This window comes from Lampris incognitus, chromosome 14 (assembly GCF_029633865.1).
Source record: "Lampris incognitus isolate fLamInc1 chromosome 14, fLamInc1.hap2, whole genome shotgun sequence".
NCBI lineage: Eukaryota > Metazoa > Chordata > Actinopteri > Lampriformes > Lampridae > Lampris > Lampris incognitus.
Genome location: NC_079224.1, coordinates 50,688,190 through 50,705,499, shown reverse-complemented (window position 1 = coordinate 50,705,499; position 17,310 = coordinate 50,688,190). Strand labels below are relative to the sequence as shown.

The window sequence follows — 17,310 nt, the reverse complement described above, 5'->3', positions numbered from 1 at the left end:
CTCTGGTTTACTGCACTCACCCCCCACCATCTTTCTCTGGTTTACCGCTCTCACCCCTCACTATCTTTCTCTGGTTTACTGCACTCAGCCCCCACCATCTTTCTCTGGTCACCCCCCACCATCTTTCTCTGGTTTACCGCTCTCACCCCTCACCATCTTTCTCTGGTTTACTGCACTCACCCCCCAACATCTTTCTCTGGTTTACTGCACTCACCCCCCACCATCTTTCTCTGGTTTACTGCACTCACCCCTCATCACCTTTCTCTGGTTTACTGCACTCACCCCCCACCATCTTTCTCTGGTTTACTGCACTCACCCCCCACCATCTTTCTCTGGTTTACTGCACTCACCCCCCACCATCTTTCTCTGGTTTACTGCACTCACCCCTCACCATCTTTCTCTGGTTTACTGCACTCACCCCTCATCATCTTTCTCTGGTTTACTGCACTCACCCCCCACCATCTTTCTCTGGTTTACTGCACTCACCCCTCACCATCTTTCTCTGGTTTACTGCACTCACCCCTCATCATCTTTCTCTGGTTTACTGCACTCACCCCCCACCATCTTTCTCTGGTTTACTGCACTCACCCCCCACCATCTTTCTCTGGTTTACTGCACTCACCCCTCACCATCTTTCTCTGGTTTACTGCACTCACCCCTCATCATCTTTCTCTGGTTTACTGCACTCACCCCCCACCATCTTTCTCTGGTTTACTGCACTCACCCCCCACCATCTTTCTCTGGTCTACCCTCACCATCTTTCTCTGGTTTACTGCACTCACCCCCACCATCTTTCTCTGGTTTACTGCACTCACCCCTCATCATCTTTCTCTGGTTTACTGCACTCACCCCCCACCATCTTTCTCTGGTTTACTGCACTCACCCCCACCATCTTTCTCTGGTCTACCCTCATCATCTTTCTCTGGTTTACTGCACTCACCCCCCACCATCTTTCTCTGGTTTACTGCACTCACCCCCCACCATCTTTCTCTGGTCACCCCCCACCATCTTTCTCTGGTTTACTGCACTCACCCCCCACCATCTTTCTCTGGTTTACTGCACTCACCCCCCACCATCTTTCTCTGGTCTACCCTCACCATCTTTCTCTGGTTTACTGCACTCACCCCCCACCATCTTTCTCTGGTCTACCCTCACCATCTTTCTCTGGTTTACTGCACTCACCCCCCACCATCTTTCTCTGGTTTACCGCTCTCACCCCTCACCATCTTTCTCTGGTTTACTGCACTCAGCCCCCACCATCTTTCTCTGGTTTACCGCTCTCACCCCTCACCATCTTTCTCTGGTTTACCGCTCTCACCCCTCACCATCTTTCTCTGGTTTACTGCACTCACCCCCCACCATCTTTCTCTGGTTTACTGCACTCACCCCTCATCACCTTTCTCTGGTTTACTGCACTCACCCCCCACCATCTTTCTCTGGTTTACTGCACTCACCCCCCACCATCTTTCTCTGGTCTACCCTCACCATCTTTCTCTGGTTTACTGCACTCACCCCTCATCATCTTTCTCTGGTTTACTGCACTCACCCCCACCATCTTTATCTGGTTTACTGCACTCACCCCTCACCATCTTTCTCTAGTCACCCGCCTCATCCCCCACCATCTTTCTCTGGTTTACTGCATCAAGGGCTTTAAGGGTCTATTTGGACCAATTCTCACTTTCTGGAAAAAATTACTAGTAACAATGACTATTAAATATGATAATATCACTATTAAATATCAGCACGACTTACTTAATGGCTTAAAGTAAATGACTCACAGCTCCCCTATTCCCCAGATGTCTGCATTCAGCAACACATATGTGTATTTGTTAACCACAGCTCAGCACTCAGCCAGAGATTAGACAAACACATTTAAAGACAGTGGGAGATACCCCTGGGAACAGGGAAGATACCCCAGGACACGAAGATACCCCAGGCCACGGAGATACCCCTGGACAGGGCAAATATGGTTCCTGAAGCTCAGTGCAATTCTTATGAGCAATGTCTCAAGTTCACCAACATTTTGTCTAGTTTCGTCACATTCACAGATCTGCTCACCTGATCAGGTTCCTCATCTCCTTCTCTGCCCAGGTCCTCACCATCTTCCTGGGGTTGCCTTTACAGTATCCATGGCGGAACCTGTGGTGAAGAACATGGTGACTCATGCAACCTTGGACATTCAAGTCTACAGCTGTCAGGGCAAATCACGTGACCCAACGCACTCTACGCTCTCATCTACATCTGAAACCAGTATGACTCAAATATGGATCATCATTTTAAACAGATTTCATCTTACACAACTGAAAAAACATCCACACGGCACAGACCCTCCCCAGCTTCTATGTTATTGTGGGAAAACAATGCCGTTCAGTTTAAAGAAATGTAAATATGAAATAATAATTCTGTTTTCTTCTGTCCCCACTGCAGCCTGGTAGACATTGTTAGAAACATGGCTCCTTACCGAAACTCCCCGCTGACGTATTTGTCACGGTCTTTGAACAGTAAGATGGACGTCTTGTAGATCTTGATGGCTCGGCTCTCTCCACTGGCCGTGGTAGCATGGTATACATTGGCCTGAAGGTAAAAACAACAGGACTCATTTATGAGACATGAGTCAGGACACGGCCGGCAGAAGCAGGCCTGTCTCCATCGTCTGTAGGATAAATGTCACGCCCCATTTCAGTGTGTCCGTAGGATTTCTCTCTTGACCTGGGTAGAGGAGCTGTGCTGTGTAATATCGGCTAAAGAGTTCAACACTGAATATTGCTAATGCTAAATACATTTAAATGAAGCTCAGCTGACTACAGCTACGTTTGTATGGTGCTCTGCTAAAACTGACTGCAGTTTTTATTGTCTGATTTTATTTGTTCTCTGTTTTTACTGCTGTTGAGAACTTTTGGTGAGCCCTTTGTGACTACTGTACTGTTAATATTAATAATAATTGTCTGAAACCACAAGGAAAGAATAACTACAACTAATCCAAGATACGGTGGTGGTGAGTCAAGTTCAGGTCTCAGCTCTCCCTATATCAAGGTGCTGTTTCTTTCACACTGTCAGCTAGCGGACCAGCCTGGTATCATTGTAGAAGGAGACACGCAGTTTCTTGCCGTTTAGCCATGCTGCTTTGTGGACGGTAATTATCAGACTCTGAATCATTTCACGTTAAGACATTTTAAGCCAGTTCGCTCATAAAGGATGGCGCACGGAGTTGGAGATACAGCTACGGTTGTGAAGCTAAGGGTGGTGAAAGTCACCACTAAGGTAATGGAGGAAAGGTTGCAATCGCCATTAGTTCACGGAAGGCCAAGCTAGCTAAGCTAAAAGGTCAAATGAGTCAGATATGCCAATCAATAGATGATGGTGATGATAATAGCTTAACGTTAATTCAAACCACATTAATGGTGGAGTTCAACAGGCTGTTTGGGAGTTTTGTGAATTGCATAACAATGTTAAAGGAACACGTCAACCGATTTTTGAAGATGAAATAAATAAAGATCAAGCTAATTGGTTTTGCATCATCTTCTGCTTCGTCTACTCGTCTCAAGACAGAATTGGAGACAGCTACATTGTTAGCCCAAGCATCTGCTCTACAACAGAGACAACTTTTAGAGGAACAGGAAGCTAAACTAAAAGGAGAAAGGGGGCGTTAGAGATACAGACTACTTTAGCAGCATCTTATGCTAAAATTAAGATCTTGAATGAGTTGGAAGGGCTTTCTGTCTCATCCAGAGCATCCATTTGTGATAGGATAAACTGCTACTTGGGTTCAAACAATTCTATAGATCTGCTAGTTCACAGCCAAGCAAAGTGTCCTTTGCTCACAAAAAGGCAGGTAGCGCAGAGTAATGACATTCTACACAAGTCCAAAGATCAACTGCTGCAAGTACCTGGCCACATGCAAAGACACCAGAGACTTCACAAGGGGTTTCCTGAAATGCTAGCTAAGCAGCATAAACTAGCCACTCTGCCTCCTCAGAACATTCTTGTGTGTAAGGAAGAGCCCCTAGAATACCGGCTGTTCTTAAGGGCCTTCAAACATGGAGTAGAGGACAAGACAGAGAGCAGCAAAGACTGGATCCAAGATCCAAGATCCTTTATTGTTACGTCTCATTATACAAGTACAAGAGAGTAAAATAATTGTGTTTCAGCTCCTCAACACTGCAGCAACAATAGCAATAAAATAACAACAAAACAAAAAAGCAGTGATAATAATATAAACTGTGTGGTGTATGTAAGGTGCTGTGTGTGTGTGTAGGCTCTGCCTTAATAAATCTGCATATGTGTGTGTGATTTTTATAAATATCTATAGGGATGCCATCTGGACCTGCCACTTTTCCAGCCGGCATACAGCCAATCACCTCTTTAATTTCCAGTCTAATTAATTCTCCATCTAATGCTCTACTTTCCTCCTCAGAAATTCTAGGAATATGAAAGTTGTTTAGGCATTGTGTCTGCATATACAGGCTGGAAGAGCACTCAAGAGCTATACAGTTTCCCATAGAAGACCCTGAAGGCCTCATTAATCTGTTGGGTCCACTACAGTTCTACCACATGGTTCATTCGTTATTCATCCGTCGCAGCGACGAGGACCATCTAGTCATCCTGTGATGGATGACTGATGACTTGCGTGATGTTTTAAGTGAGGAAGAGCTGCGCATCAACAGCCCCACTCTCTCATCCGAGACCACCTACTACCAGTGGCAAGACTAAGCGAGATGACTGGCAGTGGAGACGGATGCAGTTTTTTCCTCAGGGTTTCTTCCCAAAGCCTTTCCCGTCGACGAGTATACCCACAAGGCAGTGGCAGTTTTAAATCAGAGTTTGCCTTCTCCTAGATCAGTATTACTCTTTATGCGGCTCGCGAGCCGCGTGTGGCTCCCGAGACTTTGTTTTGCGCCTCATATAGATCCACTGATAACAATAAGAACATAGCTATAACTTACTTCTATAGGTTCCGTTTGTGTCCTGTCTTAGCACATTGAAATGAATTATCCAGCAGATGGCAGCATACTGAAGATACGTTAAAGAACGTAGGCTACGTAACAGCGTGGGATCATGGGTAGACGTATAGCCTATGTGTGTAGCTTTGTATTTGCGAAATGTTTTGCAAGCTCTGTGGCTCTTTGAGGAATGGTCTTACTTATAAGTGGCTCTCCTAAGAAAATTAGTGAGTACCACTGTCCTAGATGAACTGACTGACAAGGCTAACAAGCTTCATCTACCCGGGTTTGAAATCAGAGTTGTCCTCCTAGATTGGCGGTCAACCAAGGCTGACTAGTCCAATCAACCCACCTGGTTATACCACCGGAGGGGGGGGGCGTCACCCCTGCAGCAGACTTTGTGAAAACAGGAGGTACCACGAGAAGGTGCTGCTACGGACACATTTGCACAGCAGCAACCAAATGCTAAGGTCCTGATGAATCACGGCAATCACTACACCAGGAAGCGAGAGGCCACTGCACCGTTTCGCATTCCTTTTGGCAAGTAAGACATCTGGCCCAATACTTGCCACCTCACTACATTGGTGTCAGAAGTGGGATGGTTGTGAGACCATGAGGCCATCGGAAGCACATGCGCCCAGAAGCGTCCTCGATGGAGCTGATATGCTGACGTGCGGGAACGTGCTTTCCCAAGGAGGGGGTAGTGTAACATGCATGGATAAATAGACTCGCTAGCCCTTGGCTAACAGGTCAGACCCTCTAGTCGACTGGTTAACGTTGTCATCCGTGGTGCGGGAGATCCGGGTTCGCATCCTGGCTGCGGCGGTTCCCGGACTGGCCCACGAACTCACTACATTGGTGTCAGAAGTGGGATGGTGAGACCATGAGGCCATTGGAAGCGCATGCGCCCAGAGGCGTGAGGGAGCGGATATGCTGAAGCGTGGGGACGCGCTTCCCGAAGGAGGGGGGTAGTGTAACATGCATGGATAAATACACTTGCTAGCCCTTGGCTAACGGGTCCGACCCTTTAGTCAACTGGTTAACATAGTTGCCTGTGGTGTGGGAGAGACAGGTTCGCGTCCCGGCTGCGGCGGTTCCCGGGCCGCCCCCCGAATTTGCTACATTGGTCTACCACATGGAATTTCACTACGGTTAATAGACCCTTCTATCTGTTGTTGTTTAATGTACCATGCTAAAAGTTTCCCAGGCTTTTCCTCTGGTCACAATAACACTGTTTGAGCCTTAATAAATGGACATTGCTTTATTAGCTGACAGCTCATTATGCTGTGATCTGAGCAGGAGTAGTTTTGTAATGTGCATCTATAGTGCTAGGCCTGTTATGGTAGATATATTTCTAGTTCTTTTATTTTCTCGTTTCTCTCATTTGACCCCTAATAAAGGGGGTCAAATGAGAGATCTTGTGCTAGCAGTTGTTTGGGAAGTGTTGCATTCAAAATAGTCTATTTGCTATCCAAAACAAAACTCTCTGAATGTGGGGTCCATAGGCCATCCTGGCTGAAAGCACCATTTCAGGGGATCTCTCAATGTTTAGCATCTTTATAAATCCAGGATATAGCTGCATGGTCAGATAGAACCATACTGATGTAACGACATACATCAATTTTGAAAACAATTAGTGCTGAAACAAAAAAAATAATCTATTCATGATTTAAGTTTTATAAGTGCTGGAATAAAAGGAATATTCTTCTGCATTTGCTTTACCATGTCTCCAAATATCCAACAAGTTCAATTCTTTAATAAAGTGCAGATCCGACTATGGCCGGACTCGATGAAGCAGCAATCATTGGCAAACGCTGTCTTCGGGAGGGGGGCGGAGTCGGCTTGTGTTCTTCACGTGAATGCGTCTCTGTGTGTGTCGGAAGAAACAGTGGTTCGGCCTGGAGTCGCCTTGTCAGGAAAGTGGGGAGGCGGTCTCCTTCGAGACTGCCGGCCGGAGAGATGCAGTTGGCAAATGCATGCAGTACGAGGGTGGGTGTTTGAATTAAAATAGGGATCGATTGGCCACTAAATTGGGAGAAAAAAGGGAAAAATCAGAAATAAATTTATAAAAAAAAAAAAAAAAGAAGTGGTGTATTGCCTTCCTCAAGCTGGTGTGAGTATTCTCTAAACCAGATGATCTGTCTTTCAGTGGGTCTAATGTGCCGTTCAAGTCGCCAGCTATCATGTATTGCCTAGGGAGTCTTGCAACAGTCATAAACAGATTGTTATAGAAGAAGACAGACACTTCATTTTGTCATTGTATTCTTACAATGAATGGGTTGTCTGCATGTAACCATCCTATTGTATAGGAGCAGTGGGCAGCTGCAGCACCCGGGGACCAACTTCACTTTTCTTTCCATTGCCTTGTTCAGGGGCACAGACAGGAGTATTAACCCTAACATGCATATCTTTTGATGGTGGGAGGAAACTGGAGCACCCGGAGGAAATCCACGCAGACACGGGGCAAATATGCAAACTCCACACAGAAATGACCAGTATTAGACATTAGGCCTAATACTGACATTATATCAGTAATTTCTGTTAGTGCTAGAAAATGCTCCTTAACGGCCCCCTCTGTAACATACCCAACACACACAGCCAACTGCTCTGACTGTCCATCCCTGGCCTCATCTGCCATAATGGCATACTTTCTGGACTTTGTCATTTCAGAGATTATGACATTAGTAATTTCTTGAGCACAACGCTCAATCATCTCGTTCTGAGATGCTGGAGAGAGATAAGTGGTATTCGATGGAGGATTGTACTTTTGTAGGAAAGGGTCAAATTCCTTCAAAAGTTCTATACATGCAACAAAGTTGCCTCTGTTTGTGCTTTCATTACTGCCACAAAAAGGGAGTCCCTGTCTCCCTAACATGGAGGTGACAGCAACAATTCGCCGGAGATATTCCCTTCTCTCTGTTATCTCGCTTACATGTGCAGATGCTATAATCTGAGCAATGTTTCTCTGACTGCCAGTTGCCTGGTAGCTTTGCCATGCTACAACACTGTCTTTATGGGCTTGTGCCAGCTCATGCTTTTCAAAGATAAACAAGGCTTTCTTCCAGTTTTTACAGACCAAAGCATCAAGTTCTATGTTTTTTGGCAAATACTCGACATGGAAAGCAGAAAGCTACATTTTGGTTGACAGAGTATTCTAGCCATTTGTATTTATCAAACCAGCAGTACTGAAATGCCCTGTTCTGTGTACCAAAACTGTCTTGTGGGTAGCTATTCAGCTTTACATGTCTGGGCCCAGTGTCTTTGTCCCCTAAATTATCCCAGTAACTTCTGGAAGGAGTTGCTGCCGCTGCTTGATCGCTTTCCCTCTCTACATCGGTTTGCCCCCCCCCCCCCCGGATCTGTTTGTTCCCTTTCTGCCTCTGGATCTGTTTGCTCCCTTTCTTCCTCTGGATCAGTTTTTCCCTTTCTGTCTCTGGATCTGTTTGTTCCCTTTCTGCTTCTGGCTCTGTCTGCTCCATGGACATTTATAGCTCTGACAACGACTCCAAAGAGGATAAATTCTGAGTCTCATCACCAGCCAGTCAGACTAGCTTGGTCTAGTCAGAAAGGCACGAACTGAGGAAGCCTCTTGGATGAGAGGCGAAACGTCTTCACGGATATATACCAAGTCCAGTTGCACTTGATTCAACTCCTTTGGATAACCATGACCTGGATGAATGAGAACATTCACAGACATCTTTAGCTCTAACTGCTTTTACCGAATGCTAACTAGCCTGTTAAAGTTTGCAAAAATGAACTATCTAACATTTGCAACCTGTACACAACAGTCAAAGGGTTAGTTGTGTTAAAAAGCCTCGGCACACAACAAATACTCATGCCAGGAGCCCGTGCTGAAGCATGGAGAAGATACTAAAAGGAATCTAATAATACAGCTGTTGGCCATGTGAAGTCCATGATGGGCTGAACGGTCCCTTGTAAGCCAATGTCATTTCAACTGTCCATTGCTTGCGTGCATAAATGTCAATGTTTGACCTTTTCCCCAATCAGTATGAAGCCCACTGTCCACATCAGTAAAGATGAAAATTTATTTTAGCCACGAGAATGGAAAGGGAACCGAAATGCAGTCCTATCCAATGGAAAAGGATAAACAAAAAGGATGATCATATTATCTTGAGTGGAAATAATATCTACTACTACTTTTGGCTGCTCCCATTAGGGGTCGCCACAGCGGATCATCCGTTTCCATCTCTTCCTGTCCTCTGCATCTTCCTTTGTCACACCAGCCATCTGCATGTCCTCCTACATCCATAAACCCCCTCGTTGGCCTCCCTCTTTTCCTTTTCCCTGGCAGCTCCAAGAGCTTCCAGCTCTTGAGTGGAAATGATATAAAATAGAATATTTGGTATTGCAGTTTCCTGATGGAGCATTCCATCGTCCGGTCTGCCTCGATCATTCAGAGAGACTGGACAAACTTGTCCATTTCAGCTGGAGTTTGGAAAGTGAGAGACCTCTCAGCACGCGTCACCAGGAGCTGCACCAGAAAGATTATTTGTGCTTATGGACCCCCTTGTCTCGCAACTTCTTTACGGCACCATAGCCGTGCTGCATCCTGTGCACACCAGCAGAGAGGTCCAGGTGAAAATGGACTTGTTCGTTGTGGTATAGGACTTTTCCTTTGGTTCTGGCTGCCTTCAATACTCGCTCCCTGTCTTTAAAGTTCAAGAATGTCTGCATTCCAAGTCCTCCACTTTGTTGGTAAGAGTTTTAACGGTGCTTTCCAATGTGCTGGCTTTGGATATTAGCCCATTAATGTTGTCTTCAGCATCAGAAATCCATTGTTCCGCATACATAATGCGCCTTGTGCATCCCTGTACTGCTTTCTTATATCAATAATTATTGTTTGCACAACATCAGTTTTCTTATAAAGTCCACTTTTCAAGAACATTATGGCTTTCATAATATCTTGATTTCTATTCTTGCGTGAGTTTAATATTTTGCCATTTCTTTCATTGAGGTCTTCATCTATGGCAGCCATGGTGCCATTTATGTCGTCACCCTCTGAATGCTCGTCCTCGTATCGTGATTTCCTTTTGACTTTTTTGCCTCCTTTTCCTGCCTTTTTTAATACCCAGTACTCTTATATGTGTGTTGCTTGACTTTGAACAAAATTCTGGTTGGTATTGCAGGATTAATTACGTGCCAGCAGCAGAGCTGAGAAGTTGTGACCTCTTAGCTAGCACTGTGCCATAACTGGAAGTCTCTTGAGTTTGGATATTTTTTAATAGTTTTAACTGGTATGGTGGTAGACATACAAAACTTAATGTAATCTGTGATAATGCTGACCTAATCATCTAAACTGCCAACAAAAATGTCCCAGTCTGTGCATGCTAAAGAACCCTGCAGTCTAGCGGGGTAGGTTTGCAGCTTTTGACGTTTCAGTACTGGCTTGTAACGCAGAAGAAGAATGATGATATCGTGATCGGCAAAAACCAAGCAGTGGCTGAGCACGAGTGATGTATGCATTCTAGGTGTGAATGCAGTGCTAGCAGAACTAGCAGGGTGGATTCAAATAACACAGTGTGTTTGGTCACCCACCTCCTTCCCAGTGCTGATACAGCCATTGATTTCAGAGATGACTCCTCGACTCAGCATCTTGAAGAGTATCATTCGTGTTCGTGGGTCCAGAACCTGCCAGAAGAGAAGCAGCTTAGGATTTCTACAGTTCAAAATTCTAATACAGAGAATGCATTTCCCAAAGACACAATAACTACACTCATTCTTTCCTCTAATTCATACTAAATGTGGGAACAAAAACCACACCTGCTCAACTGTAGCACGATCTGATTTGTCCTTCACTCGATACCTGGGGAAGAACAGCCAATGAGAACCAGTTAGACCAATCAGGTTCCTTCCAGCCTCTGTCAGACTTTTAAATGAGAGACAGAACCTACGTGTCGACTTCTCTCTGTCGCTGCATCGCTGTCACTTTGTTGATCACCGCATCTGCGTAATTCAGTTTATCTACAGAGAAACACAGAAACTCAAACACACGACGACTTTATCCAAGACTCACACTGAAGCAGGAGATGTGTCGGGAGTTTTACCCAGGCTGATCTTGTGTTCGTATTTCTGCAGTGCTTTGTCAGAGGGTGTGGAGGATTTCAGCATCTTATTGGAGGAGCTCTGTTTATTTACCTGCAGAAACAGAAACTATCAACATTTCCGGCAGTAAACACCGTCTACCCGATGCAGCAACGCCATTCTGCTGCCCCAGCAAAAGGGCCTAAAAGCTACGCAGGTGTGAAGTCGTTTTCAGTTTGATTAGTTTCAGAGTGACAGTGGTTTGGTAGAGAAACGTCAGCAGGTTTTGGCATCGCTCATAAAAGTAAAGTTACACCAATAAACATTTTTGTTCCCTCTTCCTCCTGCTCAGCTCCATGTGCACTAAACTCTATCAAACGCCACTAAACTCTGTTAAACTCTGAAAGTCCACTAAACTCTATCAAACTCCACTAAACTCAATTAAACTCTATGAAACTCCACTAAACTCCACTAAACTCTACTATCAAACTCCACTAAACTCTATGAAAGTCCACTAAACTCTATTAAACTCTATGAAAGTCCACTAAACTCTTAAATTCTATGAAAGTCCACTAAACCCTATAAAACTCTATAAACCTCCACTAAACTCTATGAAAAGTCCACTAAACTCTACTAAACTCTATCAACCTCCGCTAAACTCTATCAAACTCTATGAAAGTCCACTAAACTCTATCAGACTCCACTAAACTCTATCAAACTCTACTAAACTATTATCAAACTCTATGAAAGTCCATTAAACTCAACTAAACTCTATCAAACCCCAGTAAACTCTATTAAACGCTATCAAAGTCAACTAAACTCTACTATTGTACTCTATAAAAGCCCACTAAACTCTATTAAACGGTCTAACTCCTCTAAACTCTATCAAACTCCACTAAACTCTACTAAATTCTATTACACTCTATGAAAAGTCCTCTAAACTCTATCAAACACCACTAAACTCTATCAAACTCTATTAAACTGTACTTACCTCTATCAAACTCCACTAAACTCTATGAAAGTCCACTAAACTCTATTAAACCCTATCAAACTTCACTAAACTCTATTAAAATCTATGAAAGTCCACTAATTCTATTAAGCTCTACCAAACTCTATGAAAGTCCACTAAACTCTATTAAACTGTATCAAGCTCTACTAAATTCTATTAAACTCTACCAAACTCTATGAAAGTCCACTAAACTCTATCAAACTCTACAAAACTATGAAAGTCCACTAAATTCTATCAAACTCTACAAAACTATCAAACTCCACTAAACTCTATGAAAGTCCACTAAACTCTATTAAACCCTATCAAACTTCACTAAACTCTATTAAACTCTATGAAAGTCCACTAATTCTATTAAGCTCTACCAAACTCTATGAAAGTCCACTAAACTCTATTAAACTGTATCAAGCTCTACTAAATTCTATTAAACTCTACCAAACTCTATGAAAGTCCACTAAACTCTATCAAACACTACGAAACTCTATGAAAGTCCACTAAACTCTATCAAACTCTACAAAACTATGAAAGTCCACTAAACTCTATCAAACTCTACAAAACTATGAAAGTCCACTAAACTCTTATCAAACTCTACAAAACTATGAAAGTCCACTAAACTCTTATCAAACTCTACAAAACTATGAAAGTCCACAAAACTCTTATCAAACTCTACAAAACTATGAAAGTCCACAAAACTCTATCAAACTCTACAAAACTATGAAAGTCCACTAAACTCTTATCAAACTCTACAAAACTATGAAAGTCCACTAAACTCTATTAAACTCAACCTGGGAGTTGACGCCTGTTGTGTTGGCACTGTTGTAGCGTTTAATCAGCTTTGCCCCAGTTTCCCTCCAATCCCAGTCATCATCTTCTTCACAGTCATCATCTTCTTCATCTTCACTGTCAACTTCAGTCCCATCTTCCTTCTCCTCATGAGGGTCCTGTGATCCAGAATCCAGTCTGATGTTGCTGATCTGGTTCTTTAAGGTACATAGCTCCAGCTGAGCACCATCACAGGAACTACACACACACACACACACACACACACACACACACACACACACACACACACACACACACACACACACACACACAGCGTTGTAACAAAAAGGTCAGAGACAGAAACACGTTATTTGTCGTTTCATTTCACGCACCTGCGCACATGAAATGAAACGACACGTGGTTTCCTCCACAGCAGTGCAACACAAAGACACAAACACATCCAACAACTACAAAAACACAACATACCCAAGCTGTGTCACATAGACAACAAAACTGACAGAAACAAATGAAGGGAGGCGTGTTCAGCGAGGTGACAAAGGTGTGGGTTGTCCCCCAGCAGTCCAAGGTACACGTCTGAAAGAGCCACCAGTACTTCGTTTAGTTTACTGCAACCGGTACTTCGTTTAGTTCACTACAACCGGTACTTCGTTTAGTTTACTACAACCGGTACTTCGTTTAGTTTACTACAACCGGTACTTCGTTTAGTTTACTACAACCGGTACTTCGTTTAGTTTACTACAACCGGTACTTCGTTTAGTTCACTACAACCGGTACTTCGTTTAGTTCACTACAACCGGTACTTCGTTTAGTTTACTACAACTAGTACTTCGTTTAGTTCACTGTAACTAGTACTTCGTTTAGTTCACTGTAACTAGTACTTCGTTTAGTTCACTACAACCGGTACTTCGTTTAGTTTACTACAACTAGTACTTCGTTTAGTTCACTGTAACTAGTACTTCGTTTAGTTCACTGTAACTAGTACTTCGTTTAGTTTACTACAACCGGTACTTCGTTTAGTTTACTACAACCGGTACTTCGTTTAGTTCACTGCAACCGGTACTTCGTTTAGTTTACTACAACCGGTACTTCGTTTAGTTCACTACAACCGGTACTTCGTTTAGTTTACTACAACTAGTACTTCGTTTAGTTCACTGTAACTAGTACTTCGTTTAGTTTACTACAACCGGTACTTCGTTTAGTTCACTGCAACCGGTACTTCGTTTAGTTTACTGCAACCGGTACTTCGTTTAGTTCACTGCAACCGGTACTTCGTTTAGTTTACTACAACTAGTACTTCGTTTAGTTTACTACAACTAGTACTTCGTTTAGTTCACTGCAACTAGTACTTCGTTTAGTTTACTACAACCGGTACTTCGTTTAGTTCACTGCAACCGGTACTTCGTTTAGTTCACTACAACCGGTACTTCGTTTAGTTTACTGCAACCGGTACTTCGTTTAGTTTACTACAACCGGTACTTCGTTTAGTTTACTGCAACCGGTACTTCGTTTAGTTTACTGCAACCGGTACTTCGTTTAGTTTACTACAACCGGTACTTCGTTTAGTTCACTGCAACCGGTACTTCGTTTAGTTTACTACAACCGGTACTTCGTTTAGTTCACTACAACCGGTACTTCGTTTAGTTTACTACAACTAGTACTTCGTTTAGTTCACTGTAACTAGTACTTCGTTTAGTTCACTGCAACTAGTACTTCGTTTAGTTTACCACAACCGGTACTTCGTTTAGTTCACTGCAACCGGTACTTCGTTTAGTTTACTGCAACCGGTACTTCGTTTAGTTTACTGCAACCGGTACTTCGTTTAGTTTACTGCAACCGGTACTTCGTTTAGTTTACTACAACCGGTACTTCGTTTAGTTCACTGCAACCAGTACTTCGTTTAGTTCACTGCAACTAGTACTTCGTTTAGTTCACTGCAACTAGTACTTCGTTTAGTTCACTGCAACTAGTACTTCGTTTAGTTTACTACAACCAGTACTTCGTTTAGTTTACTGCAACCGGTACTTCGTTTAGTTCACTGCAACTAGTACTTCGTTTAGTTCACTACAACTAGTACTTCGTTTAGTTTACTACAACCGGTACTTCGTTTAGTTCACTGCAACCGGTACTTCGTTTAGTTTACTACAACTAGTACTTCGTTTAGTTTACTACAACTAGTACTTCGTTTAGTTCACTGCAACTAGTACTTCGTTTAGTTCACTGCAACTGGTACTTCGTTTAGTTTACTACAACCGGTACTTCGTTTAGTTTACTACAACCGGTACTTCATTTAGTTTACTGCAACTGGTACTTCGTTTAGTTCACTACAACCGGTACTTCGTTTAGTTTACTACAACTAGTACTTCGTTTAGTTCACTGCAACTAGTACTTCGTTTAGTTCACTACAACTAGTACTTCGTTTAGTTTACTACAACCAGTACTTCGTTTAGTTTACTGCAACCAGCACTTCGTTTAGTTCACTACAACCGGTACTTCGTTTAGTTTACTGCAACCGGTACTTCGTTTAGTTCACTACAACTGGTACTTCGTTTAGTTTACTACAACTAGTACTTCGTTTAGTTCACTACAACTGGTACTTCGTTTAGTTTACTACAACTAGTACTTCGTTTAGTTCACTGCAACTAGTACTTCGTTTAGTTCACTACAACTGGTACTTCGTTTAGTTCACTACAACTGGTACTTCGTTTAGTTTACTACAACCAGTACTTCGTTTAGTTTACTACAACTGTTTAGTTCACTGCAACTAGTACTTGGTTTCGTACTAATAGTACTTCACTTAGTTGTGCTGTTGGTTGTCTGACTTTGCTCCTGACCCAAATGACGATTTAACAAAGCAAGACAACAGAACCGAGGGACTGGAAGCTGCACAGTACTGTACACATATCAACACAATCAACACGTTCTCTCGGTCTCTCTCTCACACACACACACACACACACACACACCGACACACACAGTACACAGGTCTTACTTGTCTGCTTCGGCATCGTCAAACTGTCCCGGGACCACCCCATCCATGGACACGGACATGATGTCTGAAGCCACGACACCTCAGTCCCGACACCCCAGTCCCGACACCTCAGTCCCGACACCCCAGTCCCGACACCCCAGTCCCGACACCTCAGTCCCGACACCCCAGTCCCGACACCAGTCCCGACACCTCAGTCCCGACACCCCAGTCCCGACACCAGTCCCGACACCTCAGTCCCGACACCCCAGTCCCGACACCAGTCCCGACACCTCAGTCCCGACACCCCAGTCCCGACACCAGGCCAACACAGCCGGCAGCACACAACCAACACCACGGCCACGTGAGATGCTCTTACTTCCGGGTTTCACACGTCACTACGGGAAGCGAAGAAGCTCCTAACACGTCTTACTCCTCGCGCTGAGGCAACGTGGTAATTTGTGATCTTGGGCCATAACATTAAACCTGACATGACTTGACTTCTTCTTTCTGCTTCTGTGCTTCTGCTCTGCGTCTTCTGCTGCTGCTGCTTCTTTTTCTTCTTCTTCTTCTTCTTCTTCTTCTACTTCTTCTACTTCTTCTTGGTGTTTATTTGCTGTTGCAAACAACGGAATGGCGCATTACCGCCACCAGCTGGTATGGAATGTGGATCAGAATGCGTCATCTACGCTATTCCCTCCCCCCAAAAAACAACTTCAAATCTTTTTAATCAAATTAGTTGCTCTAACAAACTGAAACAACATTTTATAACACTCAGTTGAATTCTTCTGTAAAATATATACTAAATCAAATTGCATTTTTATTTTTCTGAGATTTTGAGTCAGACGCCTTCTTTCTGCCTCATATTTCTGACAACACATTGTAGCGAATTCGGGGGGCAAATTCGCTACAATGTCATAACGTGCTCTAATGTTTCTTCTTGTCCACAGTAGTCACGTCTGCCTGTATTGTGTTTGCCTATTTTGAAAAGTGTGCTGTTTATCCAAATCTCTACTACTACTACTTCTGGCTGCTCCCGTTAGGGGGCGCCACAGCGGATCATCCGTTTCCATTTCTTCCTGTCCTCTGCATCTCCCTGTCACACCAGCCACCTGCATGTCCTCCCTCACCACATCCATAAACCTCCTCTGTGGCCTTCCTCTTCTCCTCTTCCCTGGCAGCTCCATATTCAGCATCCTTCTCCCAGTATACCCAGCATCTCTCCTCCACACATGTCCAAACCATCTCCATCTTGTCTCTCTTGCTTTGTCTCCAAACCGTCCAACCTGAGCTGTCCCTCTAATATACTCGTTCCTAATCCTGTCCTTCTTCATCACTCGCAGTGAAAATCTTAGCATCTTCAACTCTGCCACCAGCTTCATACTCAACACTCTGTCTGACACTCTCTTCACCTCCAGCACACTCTTGACATACTCTTCCTTCAGAATTACCCCTACCCCATTTCTCCTCCCATCTGCACCATGGTAGAAGAGTTTGAACCCACCTCCAATACTCCTACATCGTCCTTTCCTCTCTTCCTCCCATTACTTTTGCCACCTTTCCTTCAGTCTGTG

The 17,310-nt window shown here is 43.8% G+C and overlaps 1 protein-coding gene across 1 annotated transcript in view; it reads right to left on the bottom strand.

Annotated features, from left to right (window-relative positions):
- The window catches only part of riok1 (RIO kinase 1 (yeast)), a 36,836-nt gene extending 20,593 nt beyond the window's left edge, over positions 1-16,243 (bottom strand). The window contains exons 1-8 of the mRNA XM_056292777.1: positions 15,761-16,243; positions 12,774-13,008; positions 11,006-11,096; positions 10,853-10,922; positions 10,722-10,764; positions 10,497-10,589; positions 2,462-2,574; positions 2,059-2,139 (exon numbers count right to left, since the gene is read on the bottom strand). Of these exons, the coding sequence (XP_056148752.1) occupies positions 2,059-2,139; positions 2,462-2,574; positions 10,497-10,589; positions 10,722-10,764; positions 10,853-10,922; positions 11,006-11,096; positions 12,774-13,008; positions 15,761-15,819 (785 nt within the window). The 5' untranslated portion in view covers positions 15,820-16,243. The remainder of the gene's footprint in view (positions 1-2,058; positions 2,140-2,461; positions 2,575-10,496; positions 10,590-10,721; positions 10,765-10,852; positions 10,923-11,005; positions 11,097-12,773; positions 13,009-15,760) is intronic.
- Positions 16,244-17,310: the final 1,067 nt, after the last annotated feature.